The sequence below is a fragment of the Lampetra fluviatilis genome, chromosome 21 (genome assembly GCF_964198595.1).
Source record: "Lampetra fluviatilis chromosome 21, kcLamFluv1.1, whole genome shotgun sequence".
Lineage (NCBI taxonomy): Eukaryota > Metazoa > Chordata > Hyperoartia > Petromyzontiformes > Petromyzontidae > Lampetra > Lampetra fluviatilis.
In genome coordinates this window covers 5,306,917-5,329,065 of record NC_136295.1, presented here as the reverse complement: position 1 = coordinate 5,329,065, position 22,149 = coordinate 5,306,917, and the positions used below count along the sequence as shown (strand labels likewise).

At 44.6% G+C, this 22,149-nt stretch overlaps 1 protein-coding gene across 1 annotated transcript in view; it reads right to left on the bottom strand.

The window, feature by feature from the left end:
* LOC144938045 (parathyroid hormone/parathyroid hormone-related peptide receptor-like) overlaps positions 1 to 21,621 on the bottom strand; it is a 54,653-nt gene extending 33,032 nt beyond the window's left edge. The window contains exons 1-4 of the mRNA XM_078865735.1: positions 21,556 to 21,621; positions 11,784 to 11,889; positions 3,853 to 3,963; positions 1,241 to 1,362 (exon numbers count right to left, since the gene is read on the bottom strand). Coding sequence (XP_078721861.1) covers positions 1,241 to 1,362; positions 3,853 to 3,963; positions 11,784 to 11,889; positions 21,556 to 21,621 — 405 coding nt within the window. The remainder of the gene's footprint in view (positions 1 to 1,240; positions 1,363 to 3,852; positions 3,964 to 11,783; positions 11,890 to 21,555) is intronic.
* Positions 21,622 to 22,149: the final 528 nt, after the last annotated feature.

The following is a 22,149-nucleotide window of genomic DNA, read 5'->3' as shown; positions in this document are numbered from 1 at the left end:
GGCTGAGGTCAATCATGGAACTGATTATTACAGTATCATTAAGCAGCAGGAATGCCTTCACACGTGAGGGTGAAACACACATTGGCTTATTTCAGTGAATGACCCGTCTTTGTTACAAGGTCTTCAATATCCAGTCTCTAGCAGGCGGTACACTTTTTAAATTACACCTCACTGGATTGCTTGCGGAAATGGAACTGTCGAACCTCTGTGAAATGGCTCATTGGTTCGCCCAAGCTGACTGCTACGCTACACGCATTTATGACCGTCCACTGTCCCCTCGCTCGATGAGTGGTTATTTATTGTGTGGTTGTCACAGCCGGTCTGAAGATAGCTGACCCAACTCAATCACCCGATGGTCAATGCCCAGCCGTGCATTGCAGAGGGTAAATGAGATGGCAGGCTAGATAGACGTTATTTCCTTCTCCGGAAGACTTGTGCGCGCCTACGTTCTCATGCTGGAAGATTGGTTGCCGGTTCGTCATCAATATGTTGATTTAACCATGTGGCAAGATAAATAACTATTGTGCCTGAATATGGGAAATGAAGCTACTAGAGATACGATCAAAGTCAAATATTGAGACAAAGTATTGCCCGGTGTAGGTTGGTGCAATCTTCGTCTCGTTTATTTAGAAAAAACATTCACAGCCATTTCATTGCTGTATGAAGTCCTTGCCATTCTACGTCAGTCGTCGTATCACAATCAGTATCACCATCGCGCAACAGCCATGCTCTATCCACTGCTGGATAAAGGCCTCCTGCATATGCGATGATCCTCGTCACCCCGCCTTCATGGTGGTCAAGCTCTCGGGCATGTTTTCCCTCCTTTGGCAGCCACACTATTGTCATTCTTGACCATTGGTCATCAATATGTCTTTGCTTAGGCCCACTTGCTTTGCTTATCAATCAACGTCTCTCGAATTGTTTGTTTGTTTTGTGAGCCATGCGTGGTTATTTACGTATTTCAGTGACATTTTAAGGAAGCGCCTTTGAATTAATTTCCCACAACACAGACATTATATCAACAAAAGCGGAAACGTGCATAGAGATAGTAGCTATCCGTCATACGAACAGTACACCGATCCCATAACACTGTCATGAAACAACAACGATGAGTATTTTTTGTTCGCTTTGCCCTGGTGGTACAGACACAATTAATTCTTAACAACGTGTGCCATGCCGACATTTTGTTGTGAATTGTAATGTGCGATTGCTGAGTGAATTGTGGTGTGGATTCCTTCACCTTTTCCTTGGCTTGTACATGTGGATTGAGAAACTCGGTGCATTCGGAGTAATTTGCCCACAACCGGTTTGCTGTTGACATTTTCCAGGTCCCATTACTCTCACATTTCCTATAAGCGTGACCTGCAGCATAAAAGACACTTTTGTACAGTCGCTTAGCTTTTGATAATTAATTAAGTGTTGAACAAAATAAATTGACAGATCTAATGTTCCTTGAAAATCGAGAGAGTGGGAGGCAAACCCTTTGCTTGTAAACAGAATCAATCTATGTGCCACTGTCTCCTTGCCACTTAATCTACGTGACACTCAGTCCACCTAAATGGATTTTCGTAAGTGACTGGGGAGAAGATGTTTCGCTGGTATTTTACACAAACTCATAATGACAATGTTATTGTTTTAGATTCAGGGGCGGTTTCTTCATTAGGGCGATTGGGCGACGCACCACCAATGTCATTCAACCACAGACTTTCGCGAGCCGTCACTGTGCCTCTGGATATAGTTCAATCAGCGTCATGCTACGTTCTGTGGAGTACCGCCTCTTTTTGGGCGATTTCACTCCGGCTGAGAATCGCCCCGAGTGGTCCCATAGACTTACATTTAAAGATGTTTTTTTTTGAACGGGGGGCGCTGCAATGCATTCTCTATGGCTTCCGGGAGGGCTCGCACTAACGTGCTTACGTCATCATACGTAAGCACGTTTCATCCAACAATATTATTTGTCGCCACCTAGTGGAATCTTTAATAAAGAAACTTGAGTGGATTGTATTAATAGTGAGTATAGAAACAAACAAGATGTATTGTAAGAGTCACTTTATTTTTCATTAATATTAAAGAAGTGAAGTTGCCTTTACATGCTTAAGCTGTTAATTTATCCTTTGCATGGGTGGACCTTATCCTTATAAATCATCCAGACATTTGCCCCCCCTGAGAGATTTTGCAGGAGCCGCCACTGTTTAGATTACATGTGGAGACTCAGAATGGAGTCCTGCGTATAACGTGCTCTTACCGGTGCTGTAACAATTTTGGAACGAATGGCCATGCTCGCATTGCATTACATACCAGATACTGTAATTTTCACATTCGGTGTAGGTAATGTAAAGGTACATTTCCTGCGTAGTATTTACCCGTATGAATGTATTTTTTCAAAAGGACCCAAAATTTGTGGAGTGCGTGTTTTATTTCCGGAGCATCGTTTATTCTGGTATACAGTACTATGTTAATCTCTGACATCAATAAAGAGTTTATATCATTTGCTGGGGACTGCTAATAGAGATGAGCACCTCCCAATGCTCGTTGGAGTGTGGAGACACATTTACTTTGACCTGGTAATAAAATAGTAATAATGGGACAGTGTCTTAAAAGTTAATAGTGGCCTATGTCAGATAACTGACCCAGCAATTTCCAACCTGTACTTTCCAATCCATTGTTATCAAGCAAAATTGGCACGAAAATGTCTCTCGCGTATAACAACGCACTAACTTCATCTTCCAATATCGCATAAAATCGCTGCCCGTAGGAAAAAAAACTACACTAAAACTGCAATTTGCACTCGATAGGATTTACCTCTCTCAGGGTAGACAATTGTGATTGAGTCGAAACTCAATTAAAATGATGAAATGTGTGAGGCCTCCGGGCTAGCCAGATATTGGCTGAGTTTTCGTTATGTTCTTTAATATTTTTCCTGGGCTATTTCTGAACTTGATATGCGTGTTCTGCTGCTGGTGGTGATTATAAATATTAGGAATAAATACATTTGTGCTTAATACATTTTCGTATAATGAAATGAATGAATAAAAAAGGAAAGTAAGGTTTTGATTCATTACTTGAAGTATGAAAGTCAGCTTCAATGATACTAAATTAGCACACATTTAGCGCCCTGCAAAAGTATATCATTATTATATAGATAATCAATCATTATTGTTGACATCTGGTTCTCCAGTGTGCAATTAACATATCATTACAAGTGGGATAAACAACTTTCAATAAAATAAATACATTTGTCACAAATGATTAATGTGTGCAATATTTTCATTCCATTAAACAACCATTTCATGTTGGGCTTTACCAGTCTTTTAGCTTAGAATGCATTTTTAAGAATTCCGAACGATATTTTACAATCTATAAGGTAAATGTAAATTATACCCTTCGGTGTCGCATATATGAAACACCACTCCCACGCTTAAGGCCGAATACACATTCCTGGGATGTTGCTGTGGTGTAATGGTGATCACAATGGACTTTCAATCCAGAGGACACTGGTTCTATGTGACCTCCCGGCAGGGGAAGTTGACACATTTCGGTATGTTTCTTACATTCAGCCCCACCTCTTTCCACTCGGCAGTATAAATAGGTAGGCCACAGTGAGTCGTTCGGCAGATCACATGTTGTGGGTAAAGTGTGGTTACTCCTACCTATTCCAGGATGACTGGCCAGCGTGGAAGAGTAGGCCAAATACTATCTAGAGGGGCTCTCTAGAGCTCCATCGAGTGGCGGCCCTTGCGCCAGCAGTGACGTGAACAAAACATTTCAGGATTGCTCCTTTCACTTTTACACATTGCTATAAAATGGCAACGTTGCACTGACCTCACATGGTTCCAAGTTATACGAACTCACCGTGTGCGTTAAAGTCGTAGATGTAGGAAGGGCATTTCTCACGCACCATTGAGCCTGGCAGCCCCCACGACCAGCAGATCAAGCCATCCCACTCAGCAGTGCAGCGAGTGTCTGTGGCACATATAAATGCTGAGTTCCTGCTCATAACAATGATGGGAAGGCAATGAGGGAGTTATCAGTATAAGATAGATAGAAAAAGCAAACCCCTTAGGAGCAAGTCCAGGTGTGCTTATATTTAAAGTTTTCCTTTTCCTCCTCCCCGCCAACCAGTGTAATGTAAGGATGCATTTCTCTTAACCTAACTGTGCTTGTAGAAGACGTTCTTATATCCAGTCTCTGCTGTTTTCGAAAATATTTAAATACAAGTTCATCTCTGCCATAAAAAATAAATGTAAAACATAATAAAACAATTCTTTTTTTAATTGAGAAATTCTGGAGAAACCCGATACTCACCAGACCTGGCTCTCAGGAACGTTTACATATTTGCAAGTTAAATAATCGATTTGTTGAGAAAGAAATGTCCTAATGATAACGAAGTTAGGTGTGCTGTGAATGGATGGTTCGAGGTATGAGACAAATAACTCTTCTTGGCACAGATTAAGTCTTGAAACATTGGCGGGCCAAGGGTATTACACTTTATTTGGAGAATGTATGTGTTTAATCATTAGCTCTATGATGTGTTTTTGCGGTTGTATCAAGTGTTATTTCTGCAGCTCTCTAGCGTGTGGTGCAAAACGTTAGATATTATGCCAATCAATGCACAGCACAATCCAAAAACACATTGAATGGCCGTACCACAACATTTAAAGAGTAGTGAGTTTCATGATCGTTATTCGTAACTTGTTTTTGTTAGGCCACAGTGTTTTCAGTGCCTTGTGTCCATGTAATCATCACAATGTCCTCTATTGTTGTTTGGTTTTCCGATAATTTAGACATTTCTATTTACGTAATTATTCTACCACATGTATCTGAATTAGCATCAAATCAACAAATGTAATATACATAATTATAGAAATAATAGTACGAACCGTCCCCGACTTACGAACGGGTTCTGTTCCATTGTCACCGTTGCATTGGTTACATTGCCAGGTTGTGTGAGAAACTTTCCAGATTTTGTTATCAATTCTTTTTTCGGACGGATGCTCTCAACGTCATTACAAAATGCAACTAATGGGACGTTTTGATAAAGTGTGGCCCAAAGATTCACTTATAATCGTTTAAAAAACACGCACCTATTGTAACAATAGCTGTCTGCTGCTACGAAGTGACGGTAATTTCCCCAGTGCATGTGTAGTGACGTGGAATGAGTCACTGGAGAGCGTGACGCTGGGAGATTGGGAGAAAAATAGATTTAGGGGTAACAGCCCGTTCTACCAGTTGCACCTGTGGGCAAGGCACAGAGCCATCTCGGGGATCCAGAGGGGTGTCGAGCCGAGGGTGGAGCCTGGCCACAATGTTCAGGATATAAGGCGAGCTCCGACTCACAGTCGTGGCTGCTGCGATCTGGAGTGGAACTCGTTGTGCCGTTGTCGTTGTGATCTTCACCCTCTTCAAGCTGTGGGTCTGGCAGCATGTTGGCTGTCCTGACCCAGTGTGTGGCTATCCCCTAAGGCTATGAAGGCCGGAATAAAAGAGAGAGTACCTCCTGCTCGTGTCTGTGAATTAGCACACTACATTTGGTGTCAGGAGTGTTAACAACATTTTTTTCATTTCTATTGTAGGGTTTTTAGGAAAAAAAATGTCCTTTCGAATCCTTAAGGGGGAAATAGGCTATGGCGGAATCCACAAAGAGGATGGTTCTCATCAGAACGTCCTCGGGCGAAGATGACGACAGCGAGGAGGGTTCTTGGGCAGCCCCAGCAGTCGAGACCCCGGCGGGGGGGTCCCGGAGTGGCGGTCCCGGCAGGGCAGCGGGTGAAGGACGACGATCCTGAGCCGTCACCGGTTGGAGAAGGGCTGTGGGCACTCAGCGCGCACATCGTGGAGTTGCTCTCCACGGTGACGGCACTGGTGGGGCAGCTGGGCAAGGAAGGGCCGGTGGAGGAGGCTGCGAATCGAGGGCAGCGAATGGGCGACTCCGCCGTCACTGCCGACCAAGGGTGGGTATCGAGTCCCGCCGAAAGTAACCTGCCGTGGACGGCTCATTTGGGGGTGCCTTCCCAGTGGCTGCCGTTTCTCAAGTGATTTTCGGCTGCGGGGAATGATTGGGCGGCCTTCCGGTGGTGGTTCGCTGCCACTTGTGGGCTCACGGGGTGGTCCGATGCAGAGGCACTACATATTCTTCCCACCACGCAGGATGACGCAGCCTTGGCGGTGCTCATTTCCATTCCCGAGGTGGACAGAACGACGCTGCATCAGGCGTATGGCCAGTTGGCGGCAATTTTTGACCCGCCGTCCAACGCGCAGTGGAAATTCGTGATGCGGAGTCGGGGGCAGACTGAGATGCCCCTTGCCTGCTGCAGCGCACTACTGTCACTGGCCCAGGATGCGTATCCAAGGATAGAGCGGGCAGGACTGAATTCTCTGGTGCTAGAGAAACTTTTGACGCTGACTCAGGAAATGAACGTTTTTTTGCCGGCAACAGAGGAGGATGACCTGTCATCGATTCATGTCGCCCGATGCATTCAGGCCCACTGTAACCTGCGACGATGTGGCGGGGTGGCGTCCGGGGCTGGATTTCCAGGAGAAGAGGGCGACCAAAAGCACCGGGAGTCTCCCTGGGTCTGCGCGTTGGGTGGTTGGAGCCCACGGGGGAGAGTCGGAGCGGGACGACGACGGGACCAGCGGGGGGGACCTTGCCTCCGCCATGACGGAGCCCCGTTACCTGCTTCAGGTGTGGCCTGACGGGCCACATCTCCAGGATTTGGGGCAGTTTTTCCCGGCTTCGCCGTCCTCCGCCCTGCCGGCCTCCACTCCTCTGGGTCCAAAGACAGGTCGCGATGCGTCACACACCCTTCCGACACAGCCACCTCATGCATTCCCATTGCAGTCAGTGTCGGGTGCACATGCCATTACCCCTCATAGGGATACGGGGTACAAAGGTGGTGCTTCGGTGCGTGATGGTTGGCCGTGGGGATTCGGGCAATGGACCTCACTGGCACACCGTGTCATGGCAGTGGGATCATCCACAGTATGTGGATTTGTGCAGGGTGTTGAGGTGCAGATGGTCATAGATACGGGGGCATCCGCCACCATGGTTTTTGAGTTAATTTTTAGGACTCTGCCGTCGACGGAGAGTTGCCTTAGTCCGGTCGATAATCCGTGTGTTGCCGCTAATGGCATTGTGGGCCAAATTAAGGCATCAATACGGATTGGCGATATTGAAAGGACGGGCCCGGTGTTGGTTTCACGTTCATTGGCGTTGCCTTGTTTATTGGGGATGGATTTTTTGAAGAGAATGCCCCTCCAAATTTAATTTGACCAGGGTTGTGTGGAGTTACCGTCGGGGCATCGGTTGAGGTTTTTGGAGTCCCCAACTGGGTGGTGTATGGCTAACGCTGTGGTTCGGGCCCTGGTGTGTGAAACTGTTAGGGTTCCCCCGGGTGCACAGGTGATTGTACCCTTGAGGCTGCAGAAGCGGCTCGACCAGAAAATCATTGGGGGTGGGGTTATTTTAACCCCTTCCAATAAAGCAGTTCATGGGCTCACTTTGATAGGGGCTCAGACAATAGTGAGGGGGGATCAGGAGCCCTTCCTGCAAGTATTAAATGCTGGGCTGGATACCACGGTCATACAGGCTGGTACAGTGTTGGCCCACGCGACGGCTGCGTGTTGTGAGGATACGGATGATGTAATCACTCGGGTCGTGGCCGGGATTGAAGGGGGAGCGGTGTTGGATGACTCGTGGATGGATCCGTTGTGCATGGGTAATTCGGGTTTGTCGTGGGAGCAGAGGGGCGAGTTGCGGGCATTGCTTCGGGAATTCTCCGATGTATTTAATAAGGGTAAATGCAATGTGGGCTGCACGTCCCCGATGCGTCACCATATTGATACGGGTGGCGCCGCTCCCATTTGTCAGAACTCATTTCAATTTAGTCTGAAGGAAAAGGTCTACGCTTGTCAGGTGGTCAACGAGATGTTGGCCGCTGATATAATCTCCCCATCAACCAGTACATGGGGTGCTCCCATTGTTCTGGTTAAAAAGGACAGGAGTTTGCGATTTTGTGTGGACTTTCGGAAATTGAATAAGGTCTCCATGGCGGACGCGTATCCTCTCCCACGGATGGACGATTCGTTGGATGCTTTTTCTCCACCCTGGATCTATTGTCAGGGTTTTGGCAGTTGCCCCTGGATGAAAGTTCAAAACCGCGTTCCGGACTCCGCAAGGGCTGTTTCAATTTATGTGCTTCCGATGGGGCTTCACTCGGCTCCGGCTACGTTTCAGCGACTTATGGAGTTGGTACTATTGGGGCTCCAATGGGAGTCATGTCTGATCTATTTGGATGACGTAATTGTCTTTGGCCGCACGTTACAAGAACATCTGCAGTGGTTGCATGCGGTATTTGTTAAAATGCGGGCGGCTAATTTGAAATTCAAGCCACAGAAATGTTAGCTCTTGCAAAAATTGGTTCAATACCTGGGGAACATTGTTACCGAGTCCGGGATCGCCATGGTCCCTGACAAGACTGTGTGCGTAAGTGGCCGACCCCCACGTCGGTGGGTGAGGTCCGCAGTTTTGTGGGGTTCGTGTTGTATTACCGCCGCTTCATGCCCAGATTTGTGACAATCTCGATGCCGCTCCATGCTCTCACGGCTAAGGGCCAGAGGTTTCGGTGGGGGATGGAGGAAGCCGCATTTGTTACGCTGCGCGACGGCTTCATGAACGCACTCCCCCTTTGATACCCCGATTTCTCCTTGCCGTTTACATTGGATACGGACGCCAGTGATACCAGGATCGGCGCCGTGTTGTCACAGGTGGAGAGCGTGGTCGCTTATGGTAGCCGGGTGGTGTCCCCCGCAGAGCAGCGCTATTGTGTTACACTCCACAAGTTGTTGGCTATCGTGCACTTTGTACAACAGTACTGCCTGTACCTCCTATGGTAGGCAGTTTATGGTGCGCACAGATCACGCGGCTTTGCAATACGTGCTATGTGTTAATCAGCCGTCCGTGGGTTGGAAATATTGCAATATTATTAATTCGAAGTCACCTAAAGGAAAGGGTTACACCACTGCAACGTGGACACTATGTCACAGTTATCGCTGAAGAGCCAGTGTGCATGTTTGATGAGCGCCGGCCATTGTAAGCAGGTGAATGTGGGTGGGCCGGGTGCCGTGGTAGCATCGATGGATGCTCCGCCACCCGCACCGGGGGTGGCATGCGATAATACTATTGGTGTTGCGCATGAGGAATGGGGGCGCCTCCAAGCGGAGGATGCCTCCTAACTAAAGTTATGGCGCCGTGGTGATGCACCAAGCGATAGCATGGGTCTAGGGAGTATGTCCCCCGTGCTCCTCCGAGATGGGCTACTTATGCGCTGGAATAGGGAAGTACAGCGGTACTGTATCGTGGTGCCAACTGCTCTGCGGGGTAGAGTGGCGAGAGCTGCCCATGTGCGATTGCACCTAGGGGTGCAGAAAACATTGGCTACGTTGAAGCTGAACTTCTTTTGGCCCGGGTTGTATAGAATGTGCTCACCGGAAGCGCCCGCCGAGACTGACCCGACCACCGCTGCAATCCATTGGGGTGTCCCGTGTAAACGAGCTCGTTGCCCTCAACATCCTCAGGCCATTTCCTACCACTCTGAGGGGAAATAAATTATTGCTGGTAGGGGTAGAGTACCTGTCACGGTGGCCAGTGGCATGGCGCCTACCGGATCAGTTGGCAGCGTTTATTACGGACGTGTTCCTGCATGGTTATGTGACGTCTCCTTACGGACCAGGGTGGAATTTTTTCTTAAAAACTATTGCAAGAGGTATGTGATTTGTTAGGTATGAAGAAAATTCGAACCTCGCCCTACACATCCCCAGACTGACAGGATGGTCGAGCATTTACATAGGACACTTACGTCCATGTTGTGCCAACAAGTCAACGAGGCACAGTCCGATTGGGACCAACACGTTCCGGGAGTTCTTGCGGCCGATCGGATGGCCCCTCATGCCTCTACTGGATTCTCCCCATTTTTTTTTTTTAATCTATAGAAGAGAATGCGACCCCCCCCCCCATGGAAGCCAAGTTAAATATTGAGCCAAGCAAAAAGAGAGTCGCTGTGCCGGGACTGATGAGCCTCGCCCTAAAGCGGTTGACGGAGGCACAGGAGGCGTCCCGGGGAAATTCGACAACTGGCAGGCTGCAAATGAGAAATTGGCTGGGCTTAAGGAATCGGGAAAACCGTGGGAACCTGGGGTGAGGGCATGGCTGCATTGCCCTCAGGTGCCCATGGGCACATCTCCTAAATTACATAGGCCATGGCAGGGCCCGGTGGAGGTAATTGAGGTTTGGAGGCCGCAGTGTGTATGTGCACCCATCACGACTGAAACCATATTTTCCACCTTATGAGGGAAATTCATCTCCACCATCTGATGGCCAGGTGTGTGATGTGTCTGACAGGGACGGACGTACGTTTACGGAGATTTCGCCTCTGCGAGACTCTGTTCTTCCATCCGCAGGATCCCAGGGCGTGACGCACATGGAAACGGCGGCGGTGCCGCCCACAGGCAGACCGGGGTAGACGGTACAACTGCCACCCGCTTCTTCCTCTTCTCCATCTTCGTCCTGGGGGGGACCACGCCATTGGGCCAGCTGCGAGTCACCCCCAGGGTCCCTGGGGGACCCGTGCCAGGTCCATACAAGGGACTGGCGAAAAGGACCCATTCCAATATGGTTCGGTTCAGATGACCACCCCTACTCATCATTGGATTGCTGTTATTTTGGGGGCTGGATTGTTGCCATACATTGCGAAGTGTTGCATGGAGGTCAGCCGAGACGGCTGGGTTTTTTTCACGGGGGGGGGGGGGGGGGGGGTGTGATGTAGTGACATAGAATGAGTCACTGGAGCGTGTGCCGCTGGGAGATTGGTAGACAATAGAATTAGGGGTAACAGTTCATTCTACCAGTTGCACCTGTGGGCAAGGCACGGAGGTTATCTCGGGGATTTAGAGGGGTGCGGGGCCGCGGGCGGAGCCTGGCCACGCTGGGCAGGATATAAGGCGAGCTCCGACTCACAGTCGGGGTTGCTGCGATCTAGAGTGGAACTCGTCGTGCCGTCATCATTGTGATCTTCACCCTCTTCAAGTTGTGGGTCTGGCAGCATGTTGGCTGTCCCGACCCGGTGTGTGGTTATCCCCTAAGGTTATGAAGGCCGGAATAAAAGAGAGAGTACCTCCTACAAGTGTCTGTGAATTAGCACACTACACATGTACCAATCTAGCTACACTTTAATATCAGATGAGGTGGTGACGACTCGCTGGCAGAGGTCATGAGTCAAACCCAGAAGTTATGGGTTAACTGATTAGGGTGATTTACAGATACACTGTCTGTGTCCCCCATTCTTGCAATCCACATACATGTTCAGGATGTGTTCTGAATTTCAAATGAATCCGATACATATGAAACTTTGGCGTACATACAATATTTGGGAGATCAGAAATTTTTTCTAATTAATCTTAAGATATGATGTCGCCAGAAGTAAGGTAAATTCCTGTAAAAAGTGTGTTTATGTGTAACTTCTTAAATTATAAATATATATGTAAGGTTTACATTAAACTGTTAGTTTACCTAATGGAAAGTTCTGTTAAAATGCTTCATTAAATTCCTCATTTAAAATTGTTAAAACGATTATTTTTTGAGTAAACAATTAAATTTAGTACATTTTGTAAAAATGTGGAGAAAAAAGTGATTCACCTGAAAATGGGCCAAAAAATATAAAAATACATGAAATCTGAGACTAATCCCAGATGCATGAAAACCGATGCACACTGACACAACATCATACCCGCTAAAGATGCATTTGTGGAGAGAATTGTTCTCTCGCAATGTTTCTTGGCCTCTGTCAGCATGAACATCTGCTCCTCTTTGGTGATGACATCGTCAGAATCGATCTTTCGGAAAGGGTACAAAAAATCGTGACGCAGCATTAAATTTGAAGCAGTGCATAGCACACACGTCGCAAATGTCTGAGACACTTCAGTTATAGGTCAACAGATAAATGACATCAGTAGGAAAATAAATCCCGTTGCTTCACATAATGAAAACAGGACTAATGAAAGTGCTTTAAAAATACCAAGCGGAATTCTTGATAGCACTCTGGTACGAATTACTCATTCAATGCATATTCGGAAACCACATTTTAACCCAAATAATTCAATTATCCTTGAATGCTACTCCTGAGCTAGTTACCTCATTCAAAATATGTTGATACTACAGTTACAGTATGACCAGTGACCCAAGGGTCAACTAACACAACTGTATATATTAACACTTAAGTTGTCCTATAGAGAAACTTACCACCACATTGGAAATGCGGAATCTCCAGCAATGGCTCAGGACCGGCGTCAGACATGAGTGCGATCCAGTTCCAAAGAAAATATGATTCATTGTAGTGTGTTATTCGAAATTAGTTATTGTAATACACGCATTTCCGATTTACCTACATGCATTTCTGTCGGTCACGTTTGCTCAAATATATTTTGATAGTGATCAAAGATATGAGGGACCACAATGCACTTCCTTAGGAAACATTGATGGCTTTTGTGTAATACACAAAGCCTAAGTGCTTTTTACAAATGTTTGCGTGTTTTAAACCACTGTTTTACCTGCGTCCGAACTGAAACACTTGCAAATGGTGAAAACTCAATCGCCCTATTAAGTAAAAAAAAAATGGGATGCCACAACAATTCCAAAGGATTTACATTGGCTTTCCATATCCAAGGGATGCGGATTTTAGATCCTCATGTTAACCTATACAGCCTTCAATAAAATGGATATATATCCAATTAACTTCATGTTTACACTCTGGGAAGAGCCCTTAAATGAGCATACCGCTCTCCATGCAGCTTCCACGTGTTTAAGACTGACTGATAGTCAAAATATCTTTAGGTTGTGAACTTTATGTTGTGGCAGAGGTGATCCTGCAGGATAGCCTTTAAACACGCGTGCAACAAAAAATATCGTTTGGAATGTTAAGATTGGTTACGAGGAAATTAATGTGGGATTAAAAAATATGTTGCCAACAAACTTTGATGACGGAGACTTGTGTTGCCTCCGAAACGTCGTGATTTTTATTTTATTTTACTTTCATTTATTTTAATGTTTTACCTACGTGACTTTACCGAAAAAACCTAAGAATATGACTATCCGTGTTTATTCTGCATATATCTTTCCGGTTAGTTACCTCAGCTAGTTGGGGTGACGACCGCGATTTTCCCTTGGCCCACACACAAGCAGATATGTCCATATCGCTAAATTAGTACAATCTTCCAATGCAAGCATCGCCCTAATGAACACAACTGCTCTGCTCATAGCACACCTGCACACATTACTTCTTGCTGAAGGAGTTTCAGGGCAAATTTACTCACTGTATATTTTTAGGGAACGCCGTCAGTTTAATTTGTAAGGGATTATTGGCACTAGGCATTAGTGCGGCGTACAATGTATAGTTATTCATCACAATCATTTATTATCTTACTATATATTATCTATAATATTCAAATTGAGCCTTGGGTGGGGTGCCTTGGCACTATAATTTCCCCCTTTTTTAAATCCTTTATATTAATTCTAGATTTGAAGCTTTCGTGACTGCAAGGAATCATATTCTCAGGATTTTCGGTAAAGTCACGTAGGTAAAACATCAAAATTTATGAAAATAAAATAAAATAAAACAAAAATCACGACGTTTCGGAGGCAACACAAGTCTCCGTCATCAGGTGGGACCGTCACAGCCGAATTAGCTGCATCAAGTGAGGCAATGATTCAAGATGTAATCCCTTATAAGCAAGTTGAAGGGGGGAGGAGAGGGGGGGGGAGCTCATCAGAATGTGGTAGCTAATGAATGGAACGTATCGGGAGGGAGGGGGGCGGGGCTCAAAGACAGCACGGGGTGTTAATACAACGCATCGGGAGGGGGAGCCAAAAAAATTGGACGACGGCTTGGACGCGGTTACTGCTGCACACGCCAACACAATGGACAGAGAGGGGGAGGGGAGGTCTGATACACATGATAGACAAAATAACGAAAATGCCCATGTTTATACCAATGCTGGATGAACAATGAAGAGAGTACTGTTAAAAAACTGGGGATGTTAACACTCGGTAAAGTAAAGTAAAATAGTGCCTGTCAGATAAGATGGTCCAAAAAAGTGTAATTAAGTCTTTTTTGCGTGGTTGATAACATCTTTCCAATGATTACTAAGTTTGTACCCATCATCACGGTTGAAATTATGTCTGTGTTTGTATATTAGTATGGCTTCGTGTACAAACCTTTGATGGTAGCCGGGAGGTTTGCAGAGAACCTTGGTCTCGGAAAAGACAATTTCATGAGAGCCCACCGAGTTGTAGCAATGATCGGCAACGGCAGAAGAATCAGTTCTGCCGTGTTTCAGATCTGACTTGTGCTCGCGGACACGATCAGAAACATGACGTTTCGTTTCTCCAATGTAGCAATCACCACAAATGCAACTCAATTTGTAGACTCCTGAGAATATGATTCCTTTATATTAAGTTCGCATGCTTGCTTGCGTGCTTGCTTGCGTGTGTAGTAAGACCGAATTAGGTGCACACACACACGGCTTGGAGGCAACACTATTTATTAAACGGTAAGTAATATAACACTGTACATAAGGTGGTGACCACCTTCCTCAACTCACTAACACTCTGGAACACGACACAGACTGGACCAGGCAGGCAACGGCCTGCCTGGCCCAGGACGACGACTCGGGACTTGACGACCGATGATGTCTTCACTTTGGAGTACAGTACAACAGCCTCGCTCTGCGTTCACACCACGCTTATATCTGGTTTGGCGTGGCTGGCTCCGCCCCGGCGTGGCTGGCTCTCTTCAGGCCACGCCTCCCTTCCCAGGACACGCCTCACTTCCCCCACCTCTGGGAAGGTCCGGATCCCTCCAGCACGTGACCCCCCAGGCACCCCCTTGGGGCCCCCAGCCCTCGTACAGGCCGACACAGTAGTGACCATTCTATGTCACTACACGTGCTTGCTTGCTTACGACCGTGCAAATCTTTCGGTCGTTTTTTAACCCACTTCCCGTGATCCAATCGAGCTGACATTTTCCACACAGACTCGTTGTGACAGACAATTACTGTTCGTGAAAAAAAATTCCCAAAATTTTACACTTTTTAGGCAAAAAAATATTATTTTACATATATTCAAATAGAACTCATTCTTGGCTTTGGCTGAACGTCACAGTATAAGAGCCCAGAGCGTAACCCCTCCACAGGCCGTGGCGGAGTAGCGCAGTTGGTAGCGCCCTCGCTTCCCATGCCAAAGGTCGCGGGATTGATCCCCGCGTCCTCCACAGGCGAATATATTTTTAATCCTTTATATTAAGTTCGCTGCCACGCATATAAAGGATTTATAGTGAAAAACTTTGTTTTTACGGGTTATACTTATCAACAAATTCACCACTGGTTTGCATGGAGTTGACAGGAGGCATTGTCTAATCATGCCGTTTGCTCGAAATTGGATGTTAAACACCCATTCACAAATATTTCAATATTTACTGTTGCAAAATGTAATCATTGACAGAATGAAAATAGTATTCATAGCTGACTTATTTTGCACTTAATATGGATGATTCGTATGTATGAATGTTCATGTGGATTAGCAATGCTGCACGATGTCCCTTTGGGAATGTTTTCAGATACCAATATCAGTGACTCACAGAATGTGTTGGGCAGTCTTCATGTTTTCACCATCACTTGCACCATTGATTATAAATATTAGCGGTTGTGTTAGTTGAAGTTAGGTGAACGCAGCTTGTAAAATTACTTCTAGGTAATTGTAATACTTATTACCGAGGATTTTTATGGATAACACGTATATGCTGACGAAACAAGCAATCAGAATTTTTATAATTAATATTTCAGTGCACCCAAACCGATTGTGGCTAAATTAACATCTTAATTTGAATCACAGCTTGTGAATGGAGAGTGACATGAACTGAAATTGTAACCCTAAAAACTGACATAAATTTTATATAGTGTGAACAGGGGCACAACCATAAATCAGAACCCACGTGACTATCATATTAAAAGGGATAATCGTAGAATGTAAACCGGAACTGCATGTCAGAAAAAGGGCATTGGCTCCCAGTGCACACACACACCACAAAGTGTATCAATGCCCTGCAAATTTGCAGGCACTGGAATAAGAGCCAGGAGCCCTCTACCGAAAGAGTAACACACTTAAATTTTGACTTAAAACTTTCGTGACTGCAGGAATTCATATTCTATGGTTCTTTCGGTAAAGTCACTTAAAAATAAATAATAAAAATAAAATAATAAAAATAAAGATAATAAAAATATCACGACGTTTCGATTGCAACATAAGTAGTCGTCATCAGGAACAGGGAGGTTAGCCTCTGAGGGCAAGCTGTTTATAAAGGTTTAGAGATGGGCGGGGCAGCTAATGTTAATGTAGGAGAGGGCTCGGACACTGGCATTAGGTCTACTCCAATCAAAAGCTGTTTATAAAGGTTTAAACATGGGTGGGGCAGCTAATGTTAATGTAGGAGAGGGCTCGGACACTGGCATTAGATCTACACCAATCAAAGAGCTGTTTATAAAGGTTTAAACATGGGTGGGGCAGCTAATGTTAATGTAGGAGAAAGCTCCGACACCGGCAGTAGGTCTACACCAATCAAAGCATTGCACCTCGCTCCACACACCCACACTGCTGACAGTGGAGGTTGACAGGAAAACACAAATCAAGTCATGACCCAAAGTGGTTGATGACATTTTCCAATGATCGCTCAGTCTATAACCTTCCTCTCAGTTGAAACTGTCTCTGTGTCTGTATATATGGATGGCTTCATGAACGAATCTTTGTTGACAACCAGTAGGCTTGCAAAATACCATCGTCTTCGAGAAATCTATTTTGTGTGAGCAAGCCGCAATAAAATAATGATCAGCCACGGCAGAAGTATTAGTCCTACAATGTTGCAAATCTGCCTTATGTTCACGGACACAGTCCGAAACATGTCGCTTAGTTTCCCCAATGTAACTGCTGCCTCAAATACAGCTTTGTTTGTAGACGCCGGGATATTGTATGTCAGGAATCTTGTCTTTCACAGATGGGATCAGATCACGAATTTTATGTACTGTGTTAAATCGGACCTGGATCTTGTGTTTGTTCATGATTTTTGAAATCATTTTGGTTACCCCTGCTATGTGAGGCAGGGTGATGGTTTTCATTGGATCCTCAGATGGCTCCGTCCTCACGGTTGGGGTGTTGGCTTTGCAGATCCGTAGTCAGGATATCCATTCGCCTTGAGAGCTTGGTGTATGTGTTTGAGTCCACTGGTTAGGTTTTCATGGTCGGAGATACATTGAGCTCTATGGTGTAGCGTTTTGATGAGGGGATTCTTCTGGGATGGATGGTAGTAGGAATCAGGTTTTAGGTAGGCATCAGTATGGGTTAATTTCCTGTAGACAGAATGGCTCATTGAGCCATCTAATCTCTTTTTTCTTAGGACATCCAAGAAGGATAGCATGTCATCCTTTTTAACCTCCATGGTGAATTTGATGGCTGGATGTATGGAATTGATGTGGTTGAGGAATTGGTTTAGAGCTGGTTGGCCATGTGGCCAGATGACAAACGTGTCATCTACGTACCTTTTCAACAGGGACGGGGGTAGAGTGGATGCCTGGATGGCGTCCATCTCAAAATTTTCCATGAAAATATTGGCTACAACCGGAGATAAGGGAGAACCCATTGGGGTGCCTTCAGTTTGTATGTAGAAAGTGACATAACCCCTGACTGCAAAAACTTGAGAGAACCCTCCTGAAAATAAATGTTTCATGACTGGGTAAGGAAGGCACATACAAATAAAAAAACTAACCAAAAAATATATTTTTTAATTTTACTATGTAAGGCCCACTGAGCTATATAGTTATTTTTCAGAAGCGACCTGGCCATAAGTGATAGCTCAACGATATGATTTATAAACAGAAGGTGTGTACCGGATTAATTGCACTTGTGGCAAATGCTATGTTGGGCAAACAGGACAAATAATCAGCACCAGACTAAAAGAACACCAAAGAAATATTAAATACTCCCAAATACAACAGTCAGTAGTGACAGAAGACGCGTGCCAACAAAGACACTCAATTGATTTTGATAATGTTCAAGTTCTGTGCAAAACTAGTTAATACTGGTCAATACTAATTAGAGAATCTATCGAAATTGAGAGAAATAAAAATAATTTTAACCATTCGGATAGCTATAGACGTTGTGCTGCTTGGAAGTGAATCATTAAATAATACAATATTAAAAATGCCTATACAGTTTCGATTTAAAGCTTTCGTGACTGCAGGGATTCATCTTCTTGGTTCTTTCGGTAAAGTCACGTAGAAGGGAAGTAATAAAATAATAAAAATAAAACATAATAAAATGAGTACCCATAGTCATTGATATGCAATCACGAATCCCCCATCACGTCGCGCAAGAAGAGCACACAAGTGTTGTGTGCTCTATTTAAGGAACGAAACAGGAGGATTAATCCACGAATCTGGCTGTCGCCTGATGAAGCTAGTTGTACTTACTGGCGAAACGTCGTACTCATATTGTAAATGCTGTGGCTTGGCTCTCCAGCACACCGGTGTGTTGTACTAGTAACGAATTGGCACGTTCTGTTTACGTGACAAACCTTACTAATTGGCTGTGTCGGGTGGTGGCGGCTTCAATGACACATTTATATATATTTACGTGATCTGACCCAAAATCCTGTATTATGCATGATATTGGTCGCGAAAGCCTACGTGTTAAACTGAATTATGGTAAAAATAACGGATGAATATGATAAACGAGGATCATGATTGATGACGATGTTGATGAGAATTACTGATGATGTACCAACCCTTATTTAAGGTTGAGTCTTCCCTAGGGGATGCTCAAATCTGAGTTTTTCCATGGCTGGGAATTTAACTTAGGTAAGTGGTGTTGTAGCAAAGTGAGCAAGCCACTGCGCCACGACTCCCCACTTAAATATTCGAAAAGCAAAGGCAGTGACTTCACAAATGGCGGTAAATTAATTGTATTGTTCAAGATGAATGGTAAGGTTAATTAGAGTGATCAATGTTAGGAGGAAAACATACCTGGATAACAGTAACACAAATTGCTAGTTAAAATGTAGACACGGAAAGATTGCATATCCTTTCCGTAATACTCAAAATGTATAGAGTCTTCCCTCGTTATTCGCGAGGGATACACTCTGGAGATGCTCATGAACAGCACATTTCGTGGATAATGATATTTGCCTACGAAAACCTATTTTTTTTTAAATCATTTACCTTATATATATTCGTAAATACGCTGTTAAATACGTATATATCATCATTGACGCAAATATTTTAATTGGTTGTAATTATTTCTTTACCTCATTATTTTCGCTCTCATCATTTTATCTCATCACTTTCTCTCTCTCTCTCGATGCAGTCATGTAGAGTTCCAGATGCGATTTGCAGACAGCCAAATAATCGCGGATATCAAGTGCGTATATAACGAGGGAATACTGTAGCAATTAAAAAAATGTAGTAAATACACAAATGTGCAACTCACACAGTTTTTGTTATATTCGGAGGCACAGGAAAACACAGACAAACGGGAAGGCAGCCAGAACCAGCACCAACGTGTGCTCAATCTCTGTGGCCCTATATTGGGATATTTGGCCAACTCCATGAATTAGTGTTTATGCCTGTGGGAGCAAACCGGAGGAAACCCACGTGTGCAAGGGGGGCAACAATCCACTGATAAGTGGAGTCCTCTTAACACCATTTCCATCATGAGTGTTTGACCGTACTGAGCTGCGAGATGGCCAGAAAATGGCAGAACAAAAATGGATCACTGAATATTCACAATAATTTTTTTTGCATTAGATGGCGTAAATACAAATATGTATGTCGTTCACCAACCCCCACCCGACACAGAAAATTAGCAAGGTTTGTCACGTAAACAAAACGTGGCAAATAGTTACTACCGGTGTGTTGGAGAGTAGAACCACAACATTTACAATTCGAGTACGAGGTTTCACTGGTGATTACAACCAGCTTCATCAGGCGATTTGCCAGAATTGTGAAGAAGAATACTATTAGTCACGAAAGCCGACGTGTTGAATATGTGTGGAAAATTGAGAGCCCCCTCGAAGCATGGGTTTTCTGTGAGTACTCAAGTTTTCTCTCACAGACCAAGCACTCGTTTGAACTCAGATGTTCTCCCGGGACCACTATCTCCTCTGCATCATCTTCTATGTCAAAATTGTCACCATCAGCAATATCATCATCGTCATGGCCATTATCATCTGCTGCATGCAACAGGTCAGTATCATCCTCATTACCATCAAAGCAGCTGGGACATCCTGATCATCTTTCCATATCATCATCGTTTTTTCGTCTTCATGTTCCTTTGTAATCATATAATTATCAATATATCCATGAACACTTCATCACAACGTTCATATGACATTAACGTTAATTAAAGTAATGTTTTGGTATTTCAAAATAATGTTGTGTTAAAAAGCAACGCATTTCACAAAATATCCCAATCATGCAATATTAATTTTGATATTAAATAGCTATTAATAATATTGATTTTAAATGCACATATATTTAGCATGCATAGCAGTAGTTAATCCAAGCATTATACATGATGATTGAAATAAATAAAATACGAATTGCTTGTCTCCAAGCGCATGTATGTAAATAAAGAGGAGTAACTGTATTGTGAGCATAAAATTAACGTAACCAAGCTAAAACCCCATCTGTTTTCAGTCACTGATATTGATGTTAGGGTTTTACATTCATGGTAATCGCTGGGAGTCTGTTGCATACATTTACATTCTCACCTAACTTCATTGTTGCATGCATGGTTGCAAAATATTATATACAAAGAAAAAAAGCAAGTGGTTCATACAATATTTTTGGGGCACATCCTCGTGAGTAAAATGTGTGTTGCACATCCCTCCACCACCCAACAACGCCAATTAATAAAAGTGTCACGTCAACAAACGTGTCAATCTGGCTGCTTCATCAGCACCACCGGTGTGGCGGACAGCAATCCACACCACTTAGCAATTTCGTACAATGTCCTGTGTGTCTAAATACCAAACATTCCATATAATGCTTACATGCTCATATTAACTTTATTTTCAAGCTATAAAAAATAATGTCACTTCCATAAACAAATTAATAACACGAGCAAAAATGTTTTACGTCCCTCAAGCAGTCAAGTCACCGCTAGATGAAGGCCACCGCATGCACGTGTTAGTCATAGAGATTGTTTGGCCATACTTCACCACGCTGGTCAGTGTGTATTTATGAAGGGTTTTTAGGTGTGGGAGTGTTCCAGAACTGTTTCAGATATCACTCTCCACGAACGTTAGCCGTGGACGACAATCGAACGATCACGTGTGCACATTGGTTTCAGTCAGTGTTAAGCACAATTATTTAAAATGCACTTAAAATACGAGAGTCGCCGACTGACTAATTTCCACTTAAAAAAAATACAACAAGAGGCACGACCATTATGTTTCTCACCTGTGCGTAGACGTGGGCACACACCAGCAGGACATGCACGTGCAGTGCCCGTGCATAGAATCCCATTGCGGACCACCGACTCGATGCACAGCAGTAGCAGCAGCAGTGGCAGATAGACACCAGAGCGGGCGTTCCCCCCTCTTTCCGCGTGTGCGTCTTCCTCTCGCTCGCTCTCTCGCTCCCTCTCTCCTGCTACACCACTTCTCTGTGTTATACGGGACGTATAGGATCCGCGTGCAGCCTTGTATCTCTAGCGCTCGGCCGAAATGAATCGATGTCAGTGGGGCTTTTCAATTGCATGGCGGTGCGAATTAATTCCAAGCGTTCACATTGATTTTGCTTCCCCCCCCCCGCACTCCTCCCCTCTCCCTGCTCTCACGCTGCCTCTCCCTGTCTCCCTTGAGCCCGTCACGCCTTGATAAGTTCACACGAGCGGCCACAGTGTGCATGGCAGGACTAACACGCCGGCTATAATATGTAAGTTATACAGGGTGGCCCAAAAGTCAGGACACATAGGGTTATTTCATTTAACACTGCCATTATTTTTTGTATTTTTCATTCTTTATGTTAATATTTTTTTCTTATAATTGCTAA